Source organism: Cygnus atratus, chromosome 15 (genome assembly GCF_013377495.2).
Source record: "Cygnus atratus isolate AKBS03 ecotype Queensland, Australia chromosome 15, CAtr_DNAZoo_HiC_assembly, whole genome shotgun sequence".
NCBI classification, from domain to species: domain Eukaryota; kingdom Metazoa; phylum Chordata; class Aves; order Anseriformes; family Anatidae; genus Cygnus; species Cygnus atratus.
Window position 1 is genome coordinate 7,755,720 of NC_066376.1, and position 18,721 is coordinate 7,774,440.

General features: G+C 37.1%; 1 protein-coding gene across 2 annotated transcripts; it reads right to left on the reverse strand.

Moving 5' to 3' along the window:
• Positions 1-113: 113 nt before the first annotated feature.
• On the reverse strand, positions 114-18,335 carry EIF2AK1 (eukaryotic translation initiation factor 2 alpha kinase 1). Of its 2 annotated transcripts, XM_035548671.2 has the most exons (15): positions 18,193-18,335; positions 17,569-17,727; positions 14,475-14,611; positions 13,664-13,695; positions 13,086-13,185; positions 12,457-12,537; positions 11,935-12,034; positions 10,317-10,368; positions 9,247-9,616; positions 8,866-8,977; positions 6,855-6,961; positions 1,874-2,000; positions 1,681-1,760; positions 902-1,135; positions 114-408 (listed from the first exon to the last, which is right to left on the reverse strand). In XM_035548671.2, exons 1-15 carry the CDS (start codon positions 18,314-18,316, stop codon positions 286-288), a joined length of 1,938 nt encoding a protein of 645 aa, XP_035404564.1. In that variant the 5' UTR covers positions 18,317-18,335; the 3' UTR covers positions 114-285. The 2 variants fall into 2 exon arrangements, with proteins under 2 accessions (XP_035404564.1, XP_050569726.1); XM_050713769.1 differs by lacking the exon at positions 114-408 and having other exon boundaries at positions 902-1,493.
• Between the last annotated feature and the right edge of the window lie 386 nt (positions 18,336-18,721).

Sequence of the window (18,721 nt, forward strand, 5' to 3'; positions counted from 1 at the left end):
GGTAACCAATGTGTAACAAGCATGTTTGTTTAATGAATGAGAGTTACCTAAAGTTGTCCTCTACAAATACAAGCTGTTATTTTGAATTTTTAGTTATTCTTTTGCTGCAACCCAAAAGCCTCAGTACTGGTTAACTTGGAATCCTTTCTGTTGAAAGAAGATTTGCCTTAGCAAAACAATTAAGGCCTTTAAAGAACAGACAAGACAATCAAAATGCGTTGAAATATTTTATGTAAAAAAAAGTTTCATATAACTTAATATACAATAGTTTTGTTCTTCCTGTACTTAAACTGGAGAACCTAGGCTCATAGGTTCATCTTGTTCATTAGAAAGGCGTCTTAATTTCTCTTTCAATTTTTCTATTTCTTCCTCTTGCTGTCTCAACTTCTGCTGCAGATTATAAATAACCTGAAAGTAAGAGTCAGTTTATTTCATTTATATACAGGCAAGCATAAAGCCTTACTGATTTATTTGTGTGTCTGTACTGGATTGTGAACAAGATTGATTCTGCAGCACCACAGGTATTAGGGGTATTTGATATTACAAATTGAAAAAAACTGGCTCAAGGAAAGGGAAAATAAAGATTCTGCAGAGTTGACAGAAAGCTTCAAAAACTTTTATGACATTTACCTCAAGCGGTATGTAAATCAAGTGTCCAGTCTTAATTAAATTACATATGCCTAATGACCATTTGTCTACTTTAAGAGACCAGAAACAGGGGCCTAAATATTGTCAGGGGGAAAAAAAAATTAAAAAAAAAAATCAATCACACAGTCCTCTTAAGTTATTTGAAAAACAAATATACAGGTACAGTAGAGGCAGGGAAACTAAGGGGATCATTATAAAGCAACTTTCTATATTTCTTTATCCTGCAAAGGCTGAGGTTACTGGCATAACTTACATGTTCTGTGGTATGAAATAATTCACTTTCACGAAGCTGAGCAGCAGTTGGTCTTTCTGTAGATAGCTGACTGGTGAGAAGCTTAACATACTTGGCTTGAATAGGCCATTTTTTGTAGAAAGTATGAGGAATGTGGCCATTCCTCAAATGTGTAAGAACTTCTGCTCTTTCCATTTCTGTTCCAAACGGCTGGAAGAGTTCTAGCAGGATAACACCCAAGCTATACATATCTGACTGAAAAAGGGATGAGGAAAAAGTTCTGGGATAATCCTTATTTTAAATGACTTACTAGATTTCTGCTCACCTAAGATTCACAATATGAAAAGTTTTTGTGATAAAGTTACATGGCACTACTACAGCAACTCAAATTCAAATCTACACAGATTCTTCAAGATGAACCTAGAAATGCAAATTTTGCATTTAGCAGCTTAGTTGAAATTTGTTTCAGCAAGAAAATGGAGTAATGGTAGAAGAGATATTTACCAGCTATGATGCATAGGTGAGGGGCTTGTTTTATTCCTATAATCCAATTCTAAGTACGCCTTACAGAAGTCAGTAATTTCACCGTAAGGCTCTGTTCAGATGAATGGTGCTATTAAAATTAAATACATAATTTTTGAAAAATTACATTTCAGGTTCCACAGATAGACACAAGGTGTAACATTAGACAATCTGAATATCAGTGCCTGAATATCAGGCAATGAGGCATCAGACAATCTGAATATCAGGTAATATTTAACAGCATTTAATTGGCTTCATAGAAAAAAAAAAATCCCTACCTTGAAATCATAGTCAGAGCCCTGCAGTTGTTCTGGTGAGGCATAGAGGCAAGTCCCCACACCTGAAGTATGCATCAGACCTTTAAAAAGTCAGTTTAGACTTAACTCAGGGTTACCATTTCATTTAAGAATTTAGTGTTTTTAATACGACATAAACTTAAATACTGAAACCTACAAAGATTTCTGCTCTTACCATTTATCCTTTCTGTGTGAATCTTCATCATCCTATCTGCATCATCCGAAAGGAGGTCTTTGCATGCTAATCCAAAATCTCCTATTTTAACACGATGATCTGATCCATGTAGAAAGATATTTCTGGGCTATAAAATGAGATAGTATAAAGTCTTACACAAACCTATACATAGGATTACGATGTATTAAGCTGTTTCAAAATCTGTAACATCCATTCAGAGGGGTAAGATAATGATTATTTAATAACTTCTGTTAGTGAGATAGAAAAAAATAGACTATCAAATTATGTGTTAACAAGCACTGGTTGGACAGAAAGACCACACATAAAGGACCTAGGGAAAAGTAAAGAAAGCAAAACAGGAAAAACAAAGATTTAGTGAAAAGACAAAGTACTTTTTTCTTCTCAGCAGGAAATGGAAATTTGCAGAACAGTAATCTTAACAGGCAAGAGTGCACAGCAAATTAGACCAACTAACATAGCAGGAAGGACTGAGATCTTTGGGCTAGGCATAGCATGAAACAGACGTACTTTTCTGTATGACAAGCACAGCTGCAACATGCTACTTTGTTCCAGGAAAGTTGCTAAGAAAGTAAGTGCTGAGAGGCTGCAAAGTAGGGAACGCTGACTATGGAAAAACGGAAATAGTTTTATCTGTGTGTTTTGGCTGTATAAGCACTAAGCAGACATGTTAGTGCTATGTGTCTAGGAAAAAGAAATACTTGCCACATGAAATAAAATGTAATATCAAATTAAAGTTTTTACTTAGTCTCTGCAGCACAGAATTTCTGAACTTAGGTACACTTCTATAAAAAATGAAAACAGTGTTGCTTAGTACAGATTTTTTTCCTACTAAATAAAATGAACACTGGCAAGAAAGCAAATGGAACAGAAGACTTTTTCCATTCTTAAACTTTTGCTGCTTTTATAGTGCGTTTAAAATGTTGCACTGAATAATGAGGTTACTTCAAAGCTACTCTCGAACCAGACATCCCACAACATCACAAACAATGACGCTGCTCAAGTGATAGATTCCAAATCTTTTTTTTCCAATTATGGATTTTCATTACAAAAACTACAAGTCCCTTGTCTACGAACAATATGATCAAGAGAGACATTAGAGAGACTGGCCACTCTCTACATTTGCTGCGTTCTCCTGGGGACAGAGGAAATGCTGTGAAGAGCTATATGAAGTAATAATGGAAGATGACAACACTTAAAGCTTTACTATCTGATCACTCTGACAGTGAAACAGTGTCTGCTTGGGGAGGACCCTTAACTCATAGATCTGCTCTCCCTCCAGGTAACCATTTGATCGGGATTATAATTTATGTTTAAAGAATCTTGTAGATTTAAGAAATCCCACCGTTTTTTTTTTCCCCCTAATGAAAAAAAATCATTAAAAAACATTTAATGGTTGTGGCTTCTAATGAAAACAGACTCCTAAATCTTAGTAAAATTGAAGTCACAGGACTTGCAGGCACAAGTATTACTTTGGGGAAAATGGATCTCCAACAGATCACAACAGGGGCCTTCCACATCTCACATTTCTTTGAAGGAGTCAGTGGGCCTCTAGTTAACAGCAATCCAGCTGAACTCATTTATATTAATTTCAAAAAGATATTTGTCCAGACCCTCACTGAACTCAACTGTAGTGAAGTTAGAGGGAAGGTCCCCCCAGATAAGTATCTAGCTTAAAGACTTAAAAGAAGCGATAAATAGTCAGCTTTCAAGGTAAAGGATATCAACTGATTTTTTATGAATTTGTGCTGGGAACTATGCTGAACAACATATTTGTAAATGATTCAGAAAAAGGAGGGTGAGTGGTGAGATGACAAAGTTTACCAGCTGTACTGTATTATTCAATGAAATAACGATGAGGTCTGAATGCAAAGAACTGTAGAAGGATCTTGCGATTCTTAACAGGCAGGGAGTACAGTGACGAAAGGAATTCAGTGCAAATAAGCATTAAAATGTAAATTTAAATGTAAAAGGAAAAGCAATCCCAATTTTATATGGGCAACAACTGTCTCTGAGCTGACTGTTACCGCTCAAGAGTGGTCACAGACAACTCCAAAAATGGCAAATTGATGTTCATCATCAGCCTATAAAGCAAATTGTACATTACCAACTAAGGGGGGATATAAACAAGAAAACATCATATGATACTACATGAATTAATACGCTACCATCTTCAATACCGTCTACAGTTCTGAGCCTCCCATCTCAAAAAACACATAGAGCTGGAAAAATGTGCAGAGATGGTTCACATGAACGCTGAAAATTTGGAATGGCTTCCATTCAAGGAATCGCTAAATATAAAGCACAAGACAAACTGTTAGGTTTAAAACAGATCTATTAAATCATGCATGGAATGGAAAAAGTGAGTAGGAAACACTACTCAGTAATTAATATAAACAGAAACTATAACCAGAGGTAGTATCTGTTGACTCAGAGTCATATCATTGTTGAATACACTTCTTATGCTGAAAACTGCCTTGTTACAATAGATTTTTAAATAACATTTTCTAAGCTGAAAATAGAGAAGAGGCAAGAACTAGTCACTAGCTGATGAAGCCATCTATAGCAAATCTGTCCAAGAAGCTGCTAAATTTTGTTGATTTACAACCCAAATCTGACGACAGAACTGACCTATAACAAGCTGTAATCCACACGTCCTGAAGCCCAAGCACTGTATCACAGACATGATGGTTCTGCCTGCTTATGCTTCTTCTATGAGATTCAGTGACCTGAAGCTGAACTATGATGACTCATTTATCATCCTATAAAACTGGGAAATAGAGGAACTCAAGGCATAACATCATTTTATGCATTCCTGCTGGGCACACAGAAGCTGTGGTTAGCAAAAATGAATTAATGACCTAACTTCTGTTAGGTTGCTAATGACCTAACTTCTGTTAGGTCATAGCAACCCGTAAAATTTGTTCTGACAACTAACATTTTGCAACCTGTTACAATGCTATGCCCTACCAGTCCAAAAGTATTTTAAATTAAAAAAAACAACTGAAACTGTGTTTTGTATTACAGAAATAACAAGAGGCTACACAGCACTTCATCTCGTACTAAATTTACCTAGTACTTATAGAGCTGGGACATCCACTTCAGGCAAATTTCAGAGAGATCAGCAAACTTGACAGCATATTACAGAAAAGTGTCTCTGTATCTTGCACACTGTAAGGTATCAGACAGATCCTGAAATGAGTAATTACAAATACGACCATCTGCTACATTCAGGCCAGCAGTCTGATGATGCCTTTCCACCTATACGCATTCTTTTTGAGTATTGTCTCAACATAAAGGACACTGCCAAGTCTGGCTGGACACCTCTTCACATAGCTGCAGGATCACTAAACACAGAGGAAATAGCAGCTTTAATCGCACGTGGAGCAAATATTAATTCTGCTATTCCAACTTGTGGGAGAACTGCCCTTCACATTGCAGTGTGTGCAGCATCATCTAAAGCAAGCAGAATTTTAGGTGTCAACACAGATTGCATCCATTTACTGTTAAGTAACGGAGCCAGTGTAAATATCGAAGATCGTGAAGGACGAACAGCTATTCACGAGGCCTGCTCAGGTGGCAGAAAGGAAATAGTTGATCTCCTGTTAGAGTATAAGGCAGACGTGAATACTTTAACAAGAGATGGACAATCTCCACTCTTCTCATTTCTTCAGCGCAGACCAAATTTGAAAGATACAGCGCTGTTGAACAAGTTGCTGGGATTCTCCTATCCATTGAAGTTAACAGATAATCAAGGACAACTACCCGCTGGACTTCTGTTCCCAGAATTCCAAGCATTGAAAGACTTCCTTTTAACATTATCACAGAAATTACTGTCCCTGCAGGATATCTGCAAAATCACTGTTAGAAGAATGTATGGCGAAAACAACAAGCATTGGCTCAAAAATAGGCTTCCAGTAACTGTATGGGATTCTTTATACAACTACCAGGAGTTTGGAAAATACAGCCATGACAACGCTAAACAGGAAAACAAACTGAAAAACTGTTAACCCAGAAACAGCCCATAGAAAATTAAAATTGATCCAGGATGAAGATTAATATTGTGTGTTTTTAAGTTGTTCCACGTTCTCTTATGTGGAATGTTAATAACTAAGATAATATTTACAGTAATTTCCTCATACAGGTATCATCTCAGGTGCAGAGAACCTTTGAAGGAAGCAGCACAGAATACACATTCACATCATTTTTAATCAATTCCATGAGTTTAAACTGGGGGGGGGGGGGGGGGTGACAAGATGTATTCTACCTATGTTTCACATTTAAGCCAGCAAGTCAAAGCTGTTGTTATGATTAGAGTTCCAAAAAACTACAGAGGAACATAAAATGGACATCTATTCTAATCCACTCAAAGTGTATTTTTCTAAGTCTGATCTTCACTACATTTAACATGAATGAAAACAAACTTTTCATTCCTTCACTGAAGTCACCTACAATTTCAGTCCCTTACATTTGATAACAACCATTTTGAAAGACAGCAGTTATTTGCAACTGAGGAAAAATTATCAAAAAATAAGCATGTAAAAACTATAATTTGAACTCATTTTCAAAAGCTAACTGATTTGCTGTTAGCAAATTGAGGAGCACTCAAAGGTCTTTGCTTATTTTTATAGTTACCTAAAAGACTACTTTTTAGGTAATTTAGCTCCTACCCTGTTTAAGGAAGGACCAAATAAAACCAATCTGTCCATCCCTGTTTAGGACAAGACAATGGCTTCACAAAACATTTCCAGAGCTTAATCAGAATTTACTTTAAGTAATTGAGAAATATAGTAAAGAAAACATGGTAATGGTATAGAGGAGACAATTTATTTTTCATATATAATATAGCTAAATTCTTAAGAGCCCAGGTCCTCTCAAATTAACCATGAAGTTGCTTTCATCCTCCCATCATGTAAGCTATCTTGGTTTTCTTTAACCTCAAGTGATAATTCAATGAACTTACTTTAATGTCTCGATGCATCACTCCCATGCTGTGGATATAGCACACTCCTTCTAATAGCTCCTGAAAAATTTTCATTGTCCAGTTGACATCCACAAGATGGTATGGACCTTAAAAGAATTTAAAATCTGTATTATTTCAGCTAATTTTGCTGACTTATTTGTGTTTATGATACTATGCATTGCTGAAATTAGTTTATTTATGAAAAAAAAAATAGAATGAACACAGTTTAAAGAATGAAATTTCCCATAGTTCTCCTAAAGGGTATTTTGAAACAGTAGAAAGTCGCTCAGCTCAAAATTCGGAAGGGGACATGAATGCATCTGCATGAAAAGATTTGTCCAAACCTATCATAGTTATTAGATTAAAAATTTAACAATCACAGACTTGAAAGTAAGTATCCTCACTGTTTGTATATTTGACTCCAATTTGAATTCTGCTAGGCCCCAGTAATGACTGGAAGTTGTGGTTTCCATAAATTAATCACCACTTTTGTAAAACTGTACTTATTTGTTCTGGATTAAGAGATCCATGAACTTAATTAAAACCAAAACAATGATATTCTTATCACTCTCCAAGAGGATCAGAATGGTATATGAAAATGAAAAGAACAACAGGTTATTGTCTTCCTTACAACATAAATGATGGAGTTTGAAAATCAAGGAAAATGCATGAGAATCTCTTGAACGCTGTGAAACACTGATGGACTTTTCTTATTGTTATCCGCCTGACCACAGCATCAGAGATGACTGACATCTGATTACTCTTCACTGTGCACCTTTTGTTCTAGTCCCACCTCTCTTCTTTCTTACTACTTCCCATGTTTTCTGCTCTCATTCAAAAAAAATCTTGTTCCTTTAATCTCTTTCTACTGTGTTTTCCTGAACTCTTCACTTCCATGCAACTCATAGATTGGAACGTAAAATACAGTTCTAGATAAAACCATAACAATTTGCACGATAGTATGCTGTCTGTATTAAATTGCAATATTCCTTTTTGGATCCTTCTGCAGTTGTGCTCCCCTCTGAAATTCCCAAACCTTCTCTGTCTGCTGCTGTCCTACATAGACTTAACAATGTAATTGTTTTTACCATTTCCCAAACTATTATTTTATTAAACTGCATTGACTTCCTACTTTAATGACCCAGATCTAACGTCTGCTGCTACTTTCAACACTCACCATTGTCTCCCTCTTGGGTTTCTATTTCTTAATCTCTAACCTATAGCATTCACTTTTTCTCTCCTGTCACTTGTGGAAAGTTTGTGAAAATGGCATTTTGCAAGGCCAAATGCCCTAGCAATTCTGTCATTCCTAGAAGAGAAATGTCATCTCTTAAGCCTATGAAAGCTATAAAGACTATGATTACGGGAGACATCAGGGAAAGTCAGCTGATGGGGAAAAACAGTTAGCTGCTAAACGTCATTCCATGACTAAACGGAACAACAGATTTACCTTAATAGTGATTTAACTAAGATTAAATGTTAGGTTTTTTTTTAGATCAATGGCAATTAGCTTTAAGAACAAACTTGAAAGCTTTTAAGTACGTTTTAACTTGTTTGGAACAGTAGATGCATTTATGTTTTCCCCAGCAGATAAATTAGCCTGCGCGGAGCTCTGTTTTGTAGCAGCTAGACTGCTACCAAAGTAAAAATTCAATTATTTAAACAGCTTACTGAGAAAGAGCAAATTCTCTCATTAAAAAATTCTATTCCAAACAAGTAGCAGTGTCCATGCACAGATCTCTCCAGGTAACAACTATGCCTCAGGCATACATTCACTCTTCTTTGATGAATTGTCTAAAACTCATGAACTTAAATCTCTTTTACCAACACATAACATTAAAGGTTCAATACTAGCAGCTACTAGATGAAGTGAATAAATAACCTAATTAAGAAGATCCGTATTATAAACTGCTGAATTAAAACATTAAATCATGTAAATGGACTTTCAGTTAGGACAAAATAAATATTTGCTTTACGATATGTAAATTTTAAAAACAGTGATGAATCTTACTGGCAGTTTCCTCTGTTCTCTCATTGTATTTTTTATTACGGTCAACAATCCAATCCCATAAGGATAGTTCACACAGTTGCATCTGTATATGAAGCATCAAACGATACTCCACCTAACAGAAAAATAACAGTCCATGATTTTGCCAGTGTAATAGGAACAGTATTTCCTTAATTATTTGCTCTAAAAAGTAATAAAAACTAAATTTATTTTAGACATAAATTTAAGTTACAAGTAAAACTTTTCTGTAATTTTGGTTCTTTAGCAGTCATTTTCTTTTTTAAATTTATCATTATAAATCATTTCTGCGTTTACCGAATTCTACTTTATAGTCATCATTAAACCAGACAGTAGCTAAGTATATCTAAAGAGAAAGGCATTTACCTCAAACTCGCCACAGAGAGCTACATCGTTCTTGGAGCATTCTTCAGTGCAGGACTTACTTTCAGTGCTAACATCTAGATCCAGACTACAATGAGGTCCATGTGATGAATGATTTTTAAAATCAGTTGACCCACTGTCAACATTACTTACAGAGTCTTCTTGTACTTCTAGGGGTAATTCACATCCATTTGGTTTCATACATTCTTTACTACTACTGTTAGTAAAATCATTCTTTACATCCATGTTCTGCACTGATTCACTATCCAGATTTCTAAGACAGGTACTATCACGGGACTTCTCTTCTTGTGAAGTAAGGTCAGCAAAGATAATTGAACTACCACTTCCCATGCTCTGAATGTGACAGTGATTACTGAAAAGGATAAAGGGAGGGAAATCAAAATATGTACCGTTTTATGCCATCTATTTGTGATACACCATTCTGAAAACTTTATTTTTTATTGTGAACTGCATTCCAGAGTAAAAGTTCATCTGCTTCGCCACATAAAACTTTATGTAACTGGCAGTGTAGGTTCTAGCCTTTTGTACCTTCCCTCAGCACAGATTTTTTGATAGCTGACCCAGACAGCTCATAGGTACACACAGTCCTGGGTCACAGCATTTACTGGGCAGAAGTACGATGATCCATTCCTTCTCAGTTAGGAAGTTACACTATAAGATACCTCATTGGACTCTGTCTCTTTATGAAAAGGGCCAATCAATACTTCTGAGAAACAAAAGGCCACTTTCCTCTAATTAGACTCCACAGTATAAATCAGTGTTGGTGAATACTACAGAACTTTTGAAGTAAACTTGAAGCTCAGTTCAACACTCAGACACTCTGAAATTGAGAGATCCAAGGAAGGCAGGAGAATCCAGCAACATTCTTCAGCTCATACAACCAGAAGAGAAACAATGACAAGGATAACTAATACTTATTCTTTGTTATAATTTGGAAATAAAAAACACTTGTGCAATACATGCTGAATTCTGTACTGTTTTAATGTTATTAAAAAAAAATGTCTTTCTGTTAAAGACAAATTAATGTTATTATTGAGATGTATAATACTTACTTGCCACTTTCTTGCTCCAAAGATAACGACTGCAACTTCAATATTGTCTTATCTATTGGATGAAAAGATAAATGGTATTTTACAAAACAACACATGCAGATGGGTACTGCAAATTAACATTTAATCTATATCATCTTACTGAACTTAACTTCATTATCTGCAGATCTCTCTCTCTCTCTCTCTCTCTCTCTCTGCTAATGCAAAAGCCATCTCTTAGTCTACTAGGAACCTCAGTAATTGGTTTTTCATTCTTCTTTATAGGAAACGAAAATAAATGTTCTAAGCAATCACTGAAAATGTTGGACTGTGTTTCCTTACATTCACCCAGATTTCATTAATAACTTAGCCAATTCAAAATCAGGGCTTACAATGTGTACAATAATACACAGTTAAAGAAGCAACTCCATAAGACACCACCTTTTGCATCACCTTGCTGCTGTTTTGAAAACACCTGAAATAATTTTCATTAAAATTTCTTGTTTATATGAATAACGAATTTGTTTTAGCACACACAGGTTTCAAAAGCAAATATGAAATACCCATCTTGTAAGCCAAAGAAAAACATTAAGAACCACAATACCCACATGTAGATCTAGTTATATATTAACATTATTGACATTAAATTCTTGTGAAGTATTCCTTGCACTAAAGATGCATCCTTCAACATTCTCAGTATCACGGTTAAAATCTCTTGTCTGTTTTACTATACCATCAACTTCCTATGCATTTTCTTTTGTGCTTAAGGCTGACTGGGCATCAATCCACTGACTTGGAAGACAATAAGGTCATATAGAGGATAAGCAAACCTCCCACTAAGAGAGGATCAAAAGATTTAACTGCTAAAGGCATTCCGGAAGAGAATGACAAAGAAAAGTGACCAACAGATTAGGGTTTGAAAAGGACCAAAGGACAAAGTGTGGAAAGAGCTGAGAATAGAGGAACTGGGAAAAAAAAAAAAAAGAGGGGGAGGGAAGGTCACCAGGGAAGAATGCGTAAAATGAACATAAAAGTAGAAAAATTCTCAACAGCTACAGATAATAGCTGATGCCCACACACAAAAAACAAAACCAAACAGCTTCCTCTGTCACTGCAGAACTATGAAACTCAATTTGTCAAATTTAAAAACTCTCCTGCAGAAAGCAAAATAAGTTTTTATTTTTTCCCTTCCCATTAAAGTATTTCCAGTCTCTTACCTAACAAACTTTTTTTTTTCTCCTATTCACCCCTTTTCTCACGGTAGCTGAAATAGTTAATTCCCAAGTATTCATTCTTCTCCTTGTTAACTCAACTAGTTTTTGCATTAAGAGGTTTTCATTGCATTCCACTGAAATTCACCCAGCTTTAAAATCCTCCTCAAATACTACCAGAAGAGAAGCTAGTAATTCCACACTTCCAAATTTGTCATTATCATCATTTGTTATTCACCAAATAACACAAGCAAGACTGAAGCGCACAGAGGGACATAAAGACCTGGTGGTCATCTTTGGTTTGCTTTGTTGGTGTTTTAAGGAAGAAAAAAAAAAAAACACAGTTATTTTATCAGAGAAGTACTCTCCTGCAAATAATAGTACAAAGGTTATACATAGGATGCAAGAATTGCACAATATGCTGTACTTTCCTTTTGGGCATAAAGTTTGAGCATGTTCCATCCAAGCAGTGTGATAGCCCACAATATTAGGATGCTGCAGTCCAGCCAGCACTTTAACTTCTCGTAGTACCTAACAGGACCAAGAAGAAACAGTCTGTGTTCTTTATTCTGAGTGCTTAGTAAACCCAAATGGTTTATGGTTAAAATGGTTTACAAAAAAAAAATAGTTTCTGATAGAAAAAAATAGATAAAATTATTACAAAAACTGAGGAGATTTGGAAGCTTTAAAACAAATTAAGATTATTTTTTTTTGAAGGGATAACCAAATTCAAGTTAATATACTACTATTAATGGACTTAAACACCTCTTAATTACTTTTTTTCTATCAGGTACTGATAGGGTCAAGTCTTTGGAAACACAATACTAAATGTATAACAAATGTTATTAATATTTTTGATGTTTTGAGAAATATTAACTGCATTACTAAATTAAATTGAAATCAGTTAGAGGAGGCACAGAGTTAGAACAGAGACAAACCAGGATAAATGATACCTTCATGCAATCTCTTCTTGTGGCCTTCTTAATATTGATTTTTTTAATAGCATAGAACTGACCATCTAACTTGTTTCTGACCTGAAAACAATTGTAATATGACAAAATTAGATCTTAACGTGTTTAGATTAATAAGTTATTAAATCCTATAGAATCAAACATTTTCTAGTAATTAGTTTCTGCACTCTATTTGAATAACCTCTCACTTGTATCAGAAAGTAGCTATCTAAGATGAGGATACTATACTTTTACCATATTTCAGGCCTGCAAACATCTAATCCAATCTTTCTGAAATACATATCTCTATATCTGTCTTTCCATCAGTTAAAAAAAAAAAAAAAGCTGATAGGTACTGAAAACTGCTTGATCAGGTTCTCAATAAATCTGAGAGACCACAACGGTCATTTACATATGGCACATACCAGATGGGAAGCTTTAGGCTGGCTGTATGCTACAAGTGTTCAGTACAATTCAACATTAGGTTGAACAATTTACATCCAAATTAAGGTTGCTTTCTTTTCAAGCAGCCACAACTGGAACATTGGGATATGCAGATTAAACGGCAAATCTAAATTTGAAAGAAAAACTAGCTATAAAGTGGTAAGTTATAAATGGAAGGTAAAGAATACCTTGAATACTTGACCATATCCTCCTTTTCCTAGTCTTGCAATCTCATCAAATTCATTCAAGTATCGTGAAGTCTGTGCTTCCAAGAGAACTTCTTTTCCCCTATTCAAAAAAGTTAGGCTGCATTAAACTAAATTGAAACTTTTAAGGAAGGTATTATATATGCTACAGGTATAGACAATCTAAAAATACTGTCTACATCATGAAAAGAAGAGAAAAAGAATCCTTTGGCATTGCCATACTGCATGCTGAAAACCAGGAGACTGCAACAGCATGCACGTGGACAGTTACGGTAAGAGTAACCTACGTGCTACACATACATACCCCGAGTTAGTGTAAGTATTCAAATGATCTAAATTTATTCCTGAAAAATTTGTTTTCGTATGGCCACCCTAACCATGAGAGTTGTATTGAAAAAGGAATTTCCATCAGATCGTTCTGAGAGAGTTTGGAAAAATTACAATTTTTTTCCATGTTTCAGAGAGGAAACATGAAAAGCAGTATTAATTAAATTAAGAGTGGAGCACAGAACTTTAGGGAGGGAGTTGTTAAATATCATTTAAATGCTTTGAATACATACCCAATTGCATGAGAATCTCCATTATCCAGTTCCTGTGAAACAACAAAATCCAACATAAAAACATGCCACAGAGAGATAGGTCTACCATGCCATCAGCACAAACAGCTAAATGAAAACAGTAACTAAAACTATGCCCTTAAAAGAAAATGAGGTTACAGATAGCCTTTCATTCTGCAGAGAGCTTCACCAAATTAAAGTATTATTCTCCCACCAGTAATCTGCTAACATCCCTTTACTGGAGAGATTATTGTCCTTCAAAGTTCTGCTGGCAAACAGGATAAAATGAAGGCTCTAAAATGTGCTTAAGATGACATTAACTAGCTTAGTTGAAGTAGCTAGGTAAGCAAACCGGTCTGATTCAGCCTGAAGCCTATTATGCAGTATATAAAATTATGCCCGCCATTAGTATTAATCCATTATAATAAACAAGGGTGTTAACACAAACAACTGGAACAGTTAGAAGTTGTAATGGATGCTGGTCTATCGTTGGAAAAAAAAGAAAAAAAGCTGTAGCAATAGAACACTTAGAACACTTCGCCTGTGTTTAAAAGAAAAAAAAAATCACTTTTTTAAAAAAATTAGAATTTAATAAGGAATGAAATATTGCTGGCTTCAAAAGCATTGTTTTGCACCTGTAAATCCAGAATGTGTCATCCCACACAGAAAAGACAGAGCTGGAATACCATTTTGTATAATTATTGAAAACATCCAATCCAATACTAAAAGAACCCCAAAACAAAAGCTTCTTTGGATGCAATGATGTGTTAATTCCTTAATGCAGAGGTTGCCAAACAAATTTAACAAAGCTTACCCCATTAAGTACTTGTCGATTAGCTGCTTTCATTAGTTCAGTAATGGCTCTATTATGCTGCAGTCTTACAGTACTAAATTCATCACAGAAGGCAAAAGGGGAGAGCAACCCTGTTCTTGTGAAAGCCTGACGAAGTACTGTACAGAGGAACAGAGAGAAAGGTCACATTAAACGAAGCCTGCCAATAACCACTTGTTTTTTAAATGAGAAAACTTTATTTGAAAGATAGCACATCTGAAAAACTGAACATTCAGTCGCTCTTATTCTAATGCCCTTTCCCATACTCTTAGCAATAAAAACTAATTAAGACCAAACTAGAGCTGCTCTGGGGGAATCTGTTTGCATAATGCAGTCATTTGCCATGCCTTTCATGGCATCTCCTTTCTCACCTCAGTAGATGAATTATACAAACATCCACCTGTTCACTCACTTGTCACCTCTAGACTAATTTTGCTTAGTAAAAAGAGAAATTCAAAGCATGTTTACAAGTATGAGGATATGTTTATAATAAAAAGTGGTATTGTCAAGACTTTCTAATTCCCACACAAGCTCACACATTTGTGCATGTACTTGTAGTAAAACATCACCCCTGACAAAGCACTGCATATTTCACAGTCTGAGTTAAACACTGCTGTGGAGGGGAGAAAACTAACAAATACTGGAGATGGGTGCAGCTGTAAAGATACTACGAAAAAGATTTAGGAGTTTCTTGCTCCAGCAGGGGGATTGGACTGGATGATCTTTTAAGGTCCCTTCCAATCCCTAACATTTTGTGATTCTCTGTTCCAAGGTCTTAAACTTACTTGTAAGATTTCTTTAAGATGTTTCTTCAGTATTGGTATTTCAAAATCAGCCCATTATCTCTTTACGTACATAAAATTTACTGAAAGCAAACCTGTAAGGAATCAGGAATTTTGCTATACAATCCTTATGGACGCAGTTATATACAGCAGGAAAGTGTGTGTGGGGGGAATGGGGCTGGGATCTAACCATGCCAACATGAATACACCAACCAAAACCACAGAACAGATAATGCTTAATAAAAGAAATACATATTGCAGTAATCAGGTTTATTCCACTTGGGCAACCAGTTTAAACTATACCAATGGAGGAATGTAATCTGCCATAGAAGTACACAGGGAAATCAAGCAGCTCCATACTTTGGAAGGTGCCTGATCCCTGGTCACTGGGGGGACATGGGAATAACCACATCTTGCCCAAGGCCCTTGGGTCAATAAGGGGGACGGTGAAATGTTCAAGTATTCAACAATCATTTATTAGCTTAAATAAACCCCCCAAGGTAATTCTAAGATGCTTCAAGTCTTCCTACTGGCAGAGCTGTCAGTTATTAGAAAACACACACAGATCCTTGGTCACCCTAGGGTAGAGATGGCAACACTGTCTCTCTCAGGGTGCTTGTGACTGAACCAGCAAAAGCAAGTTCTGATTAGACTCAACTTCTGGATAATTTAGTTTAGTGTTTCTAATAATTATTTAACATATCACTAAGTAGATAAGTATGTGGTTAACAGTGAAATACTTCTATCAGGTAAGAATTCAGTGTTTCCACAATCCATTTTTTCTTCCTCCTCTCCAATTCAACAAATTCTTTTAAAATTATTTTAATTTTTGACATGATAGAGTAGATATGACATATCAGTATAGGGCAGCCTATAATTCTATAGGTACAGGCCAACCTAATCCTTTATCAAACAGGTAGATACAGGATTTCAAAATAGGTCTGTCTATGTCTTTATAGAGATAAAATTATTTTTCCCCCCCTAAACATTATTTAACATACCATAAAGTAAATAAGTATAATGATTCTACTGCTCTAAAATCCAGCACCCCTTCCTCTAATCCAAATGTTTCTAAGAAATATGTTGTCTTCATTTACGATAAGTTTATTGTGGATATGGATACCAGTATAGGACAATTTTACTTTTCTAAGGTAAATTCTGCTTTTAGAACAGTGAAGATCCAATCTTTACAATCGTTTCTTTACTTTTCCTTGAGCTATCATGAAGCAGACAGGTACAGGCTGGCCAATTTAGTCTAGTCTACTACTAGACCTTTATAGGTCTAGGCCACATAAGCCTTTACAGGTTAACTTCATAGGTTTTAACCTATATAGGTTTTACATTCACAGGTTAAAAATTCAAATGTCTTAATTTATCTTGTATCATAAATCAGGCATATCAGTATAAGCTGACCATACCCATACAGGGCGACCTATACGTCTTATGGAAAGTTACTTTTTTGTTGTTGCTTTGTTTCTCTCCTAAAACAAGGAATTTGCTTCTTTTGTTTTTGACAGGTATTTTTGCTTTTGATAAAGATATAGTAAGACCTGGGGCCAAACATCTACATCACACTTCAAGAATGAAAAAGTGACAGTTGTCTGTTATTACTGGATGCTAGAAATGGCTTCAAATATAAGCAATATATTATGGCTATTTTTGTTTTCTATGATTACATAGAATAAGGAAAAAAAGCTTAGATTGTTTCTCAAATGCAGTAAGCATATGCTTAATTAAACAAAAACACCTAAGATACACCATATAACAAAAAGCTAGATTTCAGGAGAGACACCTCACACCTAAGATGCAAGGTCCAGGGTTACGTCAAAGGATTCTACTAGAAAATAAGACTTCTAAAACTATTTACTCTGATTTTCACAGAACATAATTTGACAGAGGTAGTGAAGACTATGTCACAGCTATTTCTTGATAAATATTTATGGTAAATCCCACTTTTATCTGTGTTTTTAAAATCATATTTCACATTTCCACTAAGTGTAATCTCTTTTTAAAAAATTACCTTGCTACCCTTCCTGTGATGCAGCTCTCATGATTTAGCTGAAGCAGAACTGTCTGTTCCTTGCATCAGCAACAACAACATTTGCTTACTATTTTTGAAAACAACACAGGTCCTCAGCCCCCATCAAAGCTGATTCAGGGCATACAGCCTCTTTTCAGTACTAGTCCTGTCGCCTCATGGGACAAGACCTACAGCTTTTTACTGATATTCCACTGTAATCCTCCACAGAAGATACAGGTATATATGGCAGTAAGAAAGCACTACTCTTACTAACTTCGGAACAAACACCTCGAATGAACAGGGTTGTGCGTGTACATGTGGCAGAGATGCTCCAGCAGCGACACAAGCAGCAGCTGGTTTTGGATGGTCGAGGTGAAGTTTACAAACTTCTGTGACCCATTTGCAACTCGCAGTTCTGCTGGCACATCTGATTCTGGAAAAGGAAAACCAGAGGAAGGAATTTAGAACTGATTATATCCTAAGTTACCAAAAAACGAACACACATACCCACCTGCCTTCCACAGCTTTAACATAACCCTAGCTCACAAAAAGGCACACGAGCTGCTGCTGAGCAAGAAGGTTAAGATGCTAATTAGGAACCTAATTATAATTAATTTTTATAAGTGCCTATATAACAAAGTAACTGGAGAAGACGAGGCTCCCCGGTGGCGGCCCAGCTCCCGCAGCGGTCGCGGCCCTGCCCGCTCTTGCATCACCCCCCGCGGCCGCCGCTTCCTCAGAGCTGAGGGGAAGGGAGCGAGGCGCCCATTTTACCTCCTCCTCACTCAGAGAGCCGGGGCCCCGCCGGCACCCTCAGAAAACGGGGGGGAAACGGCGAAACCTCCTTCCTTTCCCCACAGCCCCCGGGGCTCTCCTCACGGCCGCCAGCCCCGCTTACCGTCAAAGCGCGGCTCCGGGCTCTCCTCGGGGAACTCGATGGCGGGCGGCGGTAGCGAGTGGGGAACCCCGGCCCTCGGTGGGGTCCCGAGCAGCCGCCCCGTGCGTCCTTCGCCCCGCCACATGCCGGGTGCCGGGGTCGGGGCCTTTTTACCCCGAGCCAACGGCGCCTTCCCGGCCGCCTCCGTGTGGGCGGGCCCGGGGGCCGGGCCAGCGGTTTATGGCCGCTCTTTGAGCGTAGAGCAATAAAACGTTAATTGAGGGGGGGCGATAAATCGGAGAGAGGTAAATACAGCCCGGAAGGCAGAGCCGGGCGGGAAGGCTACGGCCGAGGAAGGGGCTGGGCTTTCGGCCCCGCGGGGAGGATCGGGGGGCTCCCCGCCAGCAGCGGGGTCCCTCACCTCCGCGCCGGGCTCGGGCTGCCCACATCCCCCGACTCCCCGCCGCCTTCCTCGCCCCCCGAGCCCTGACCGGGGGTCGCCGAGCCCCCTCTAGCGGCTCCCGGCAGCGGCACAGGGGCGGTGCTGGTC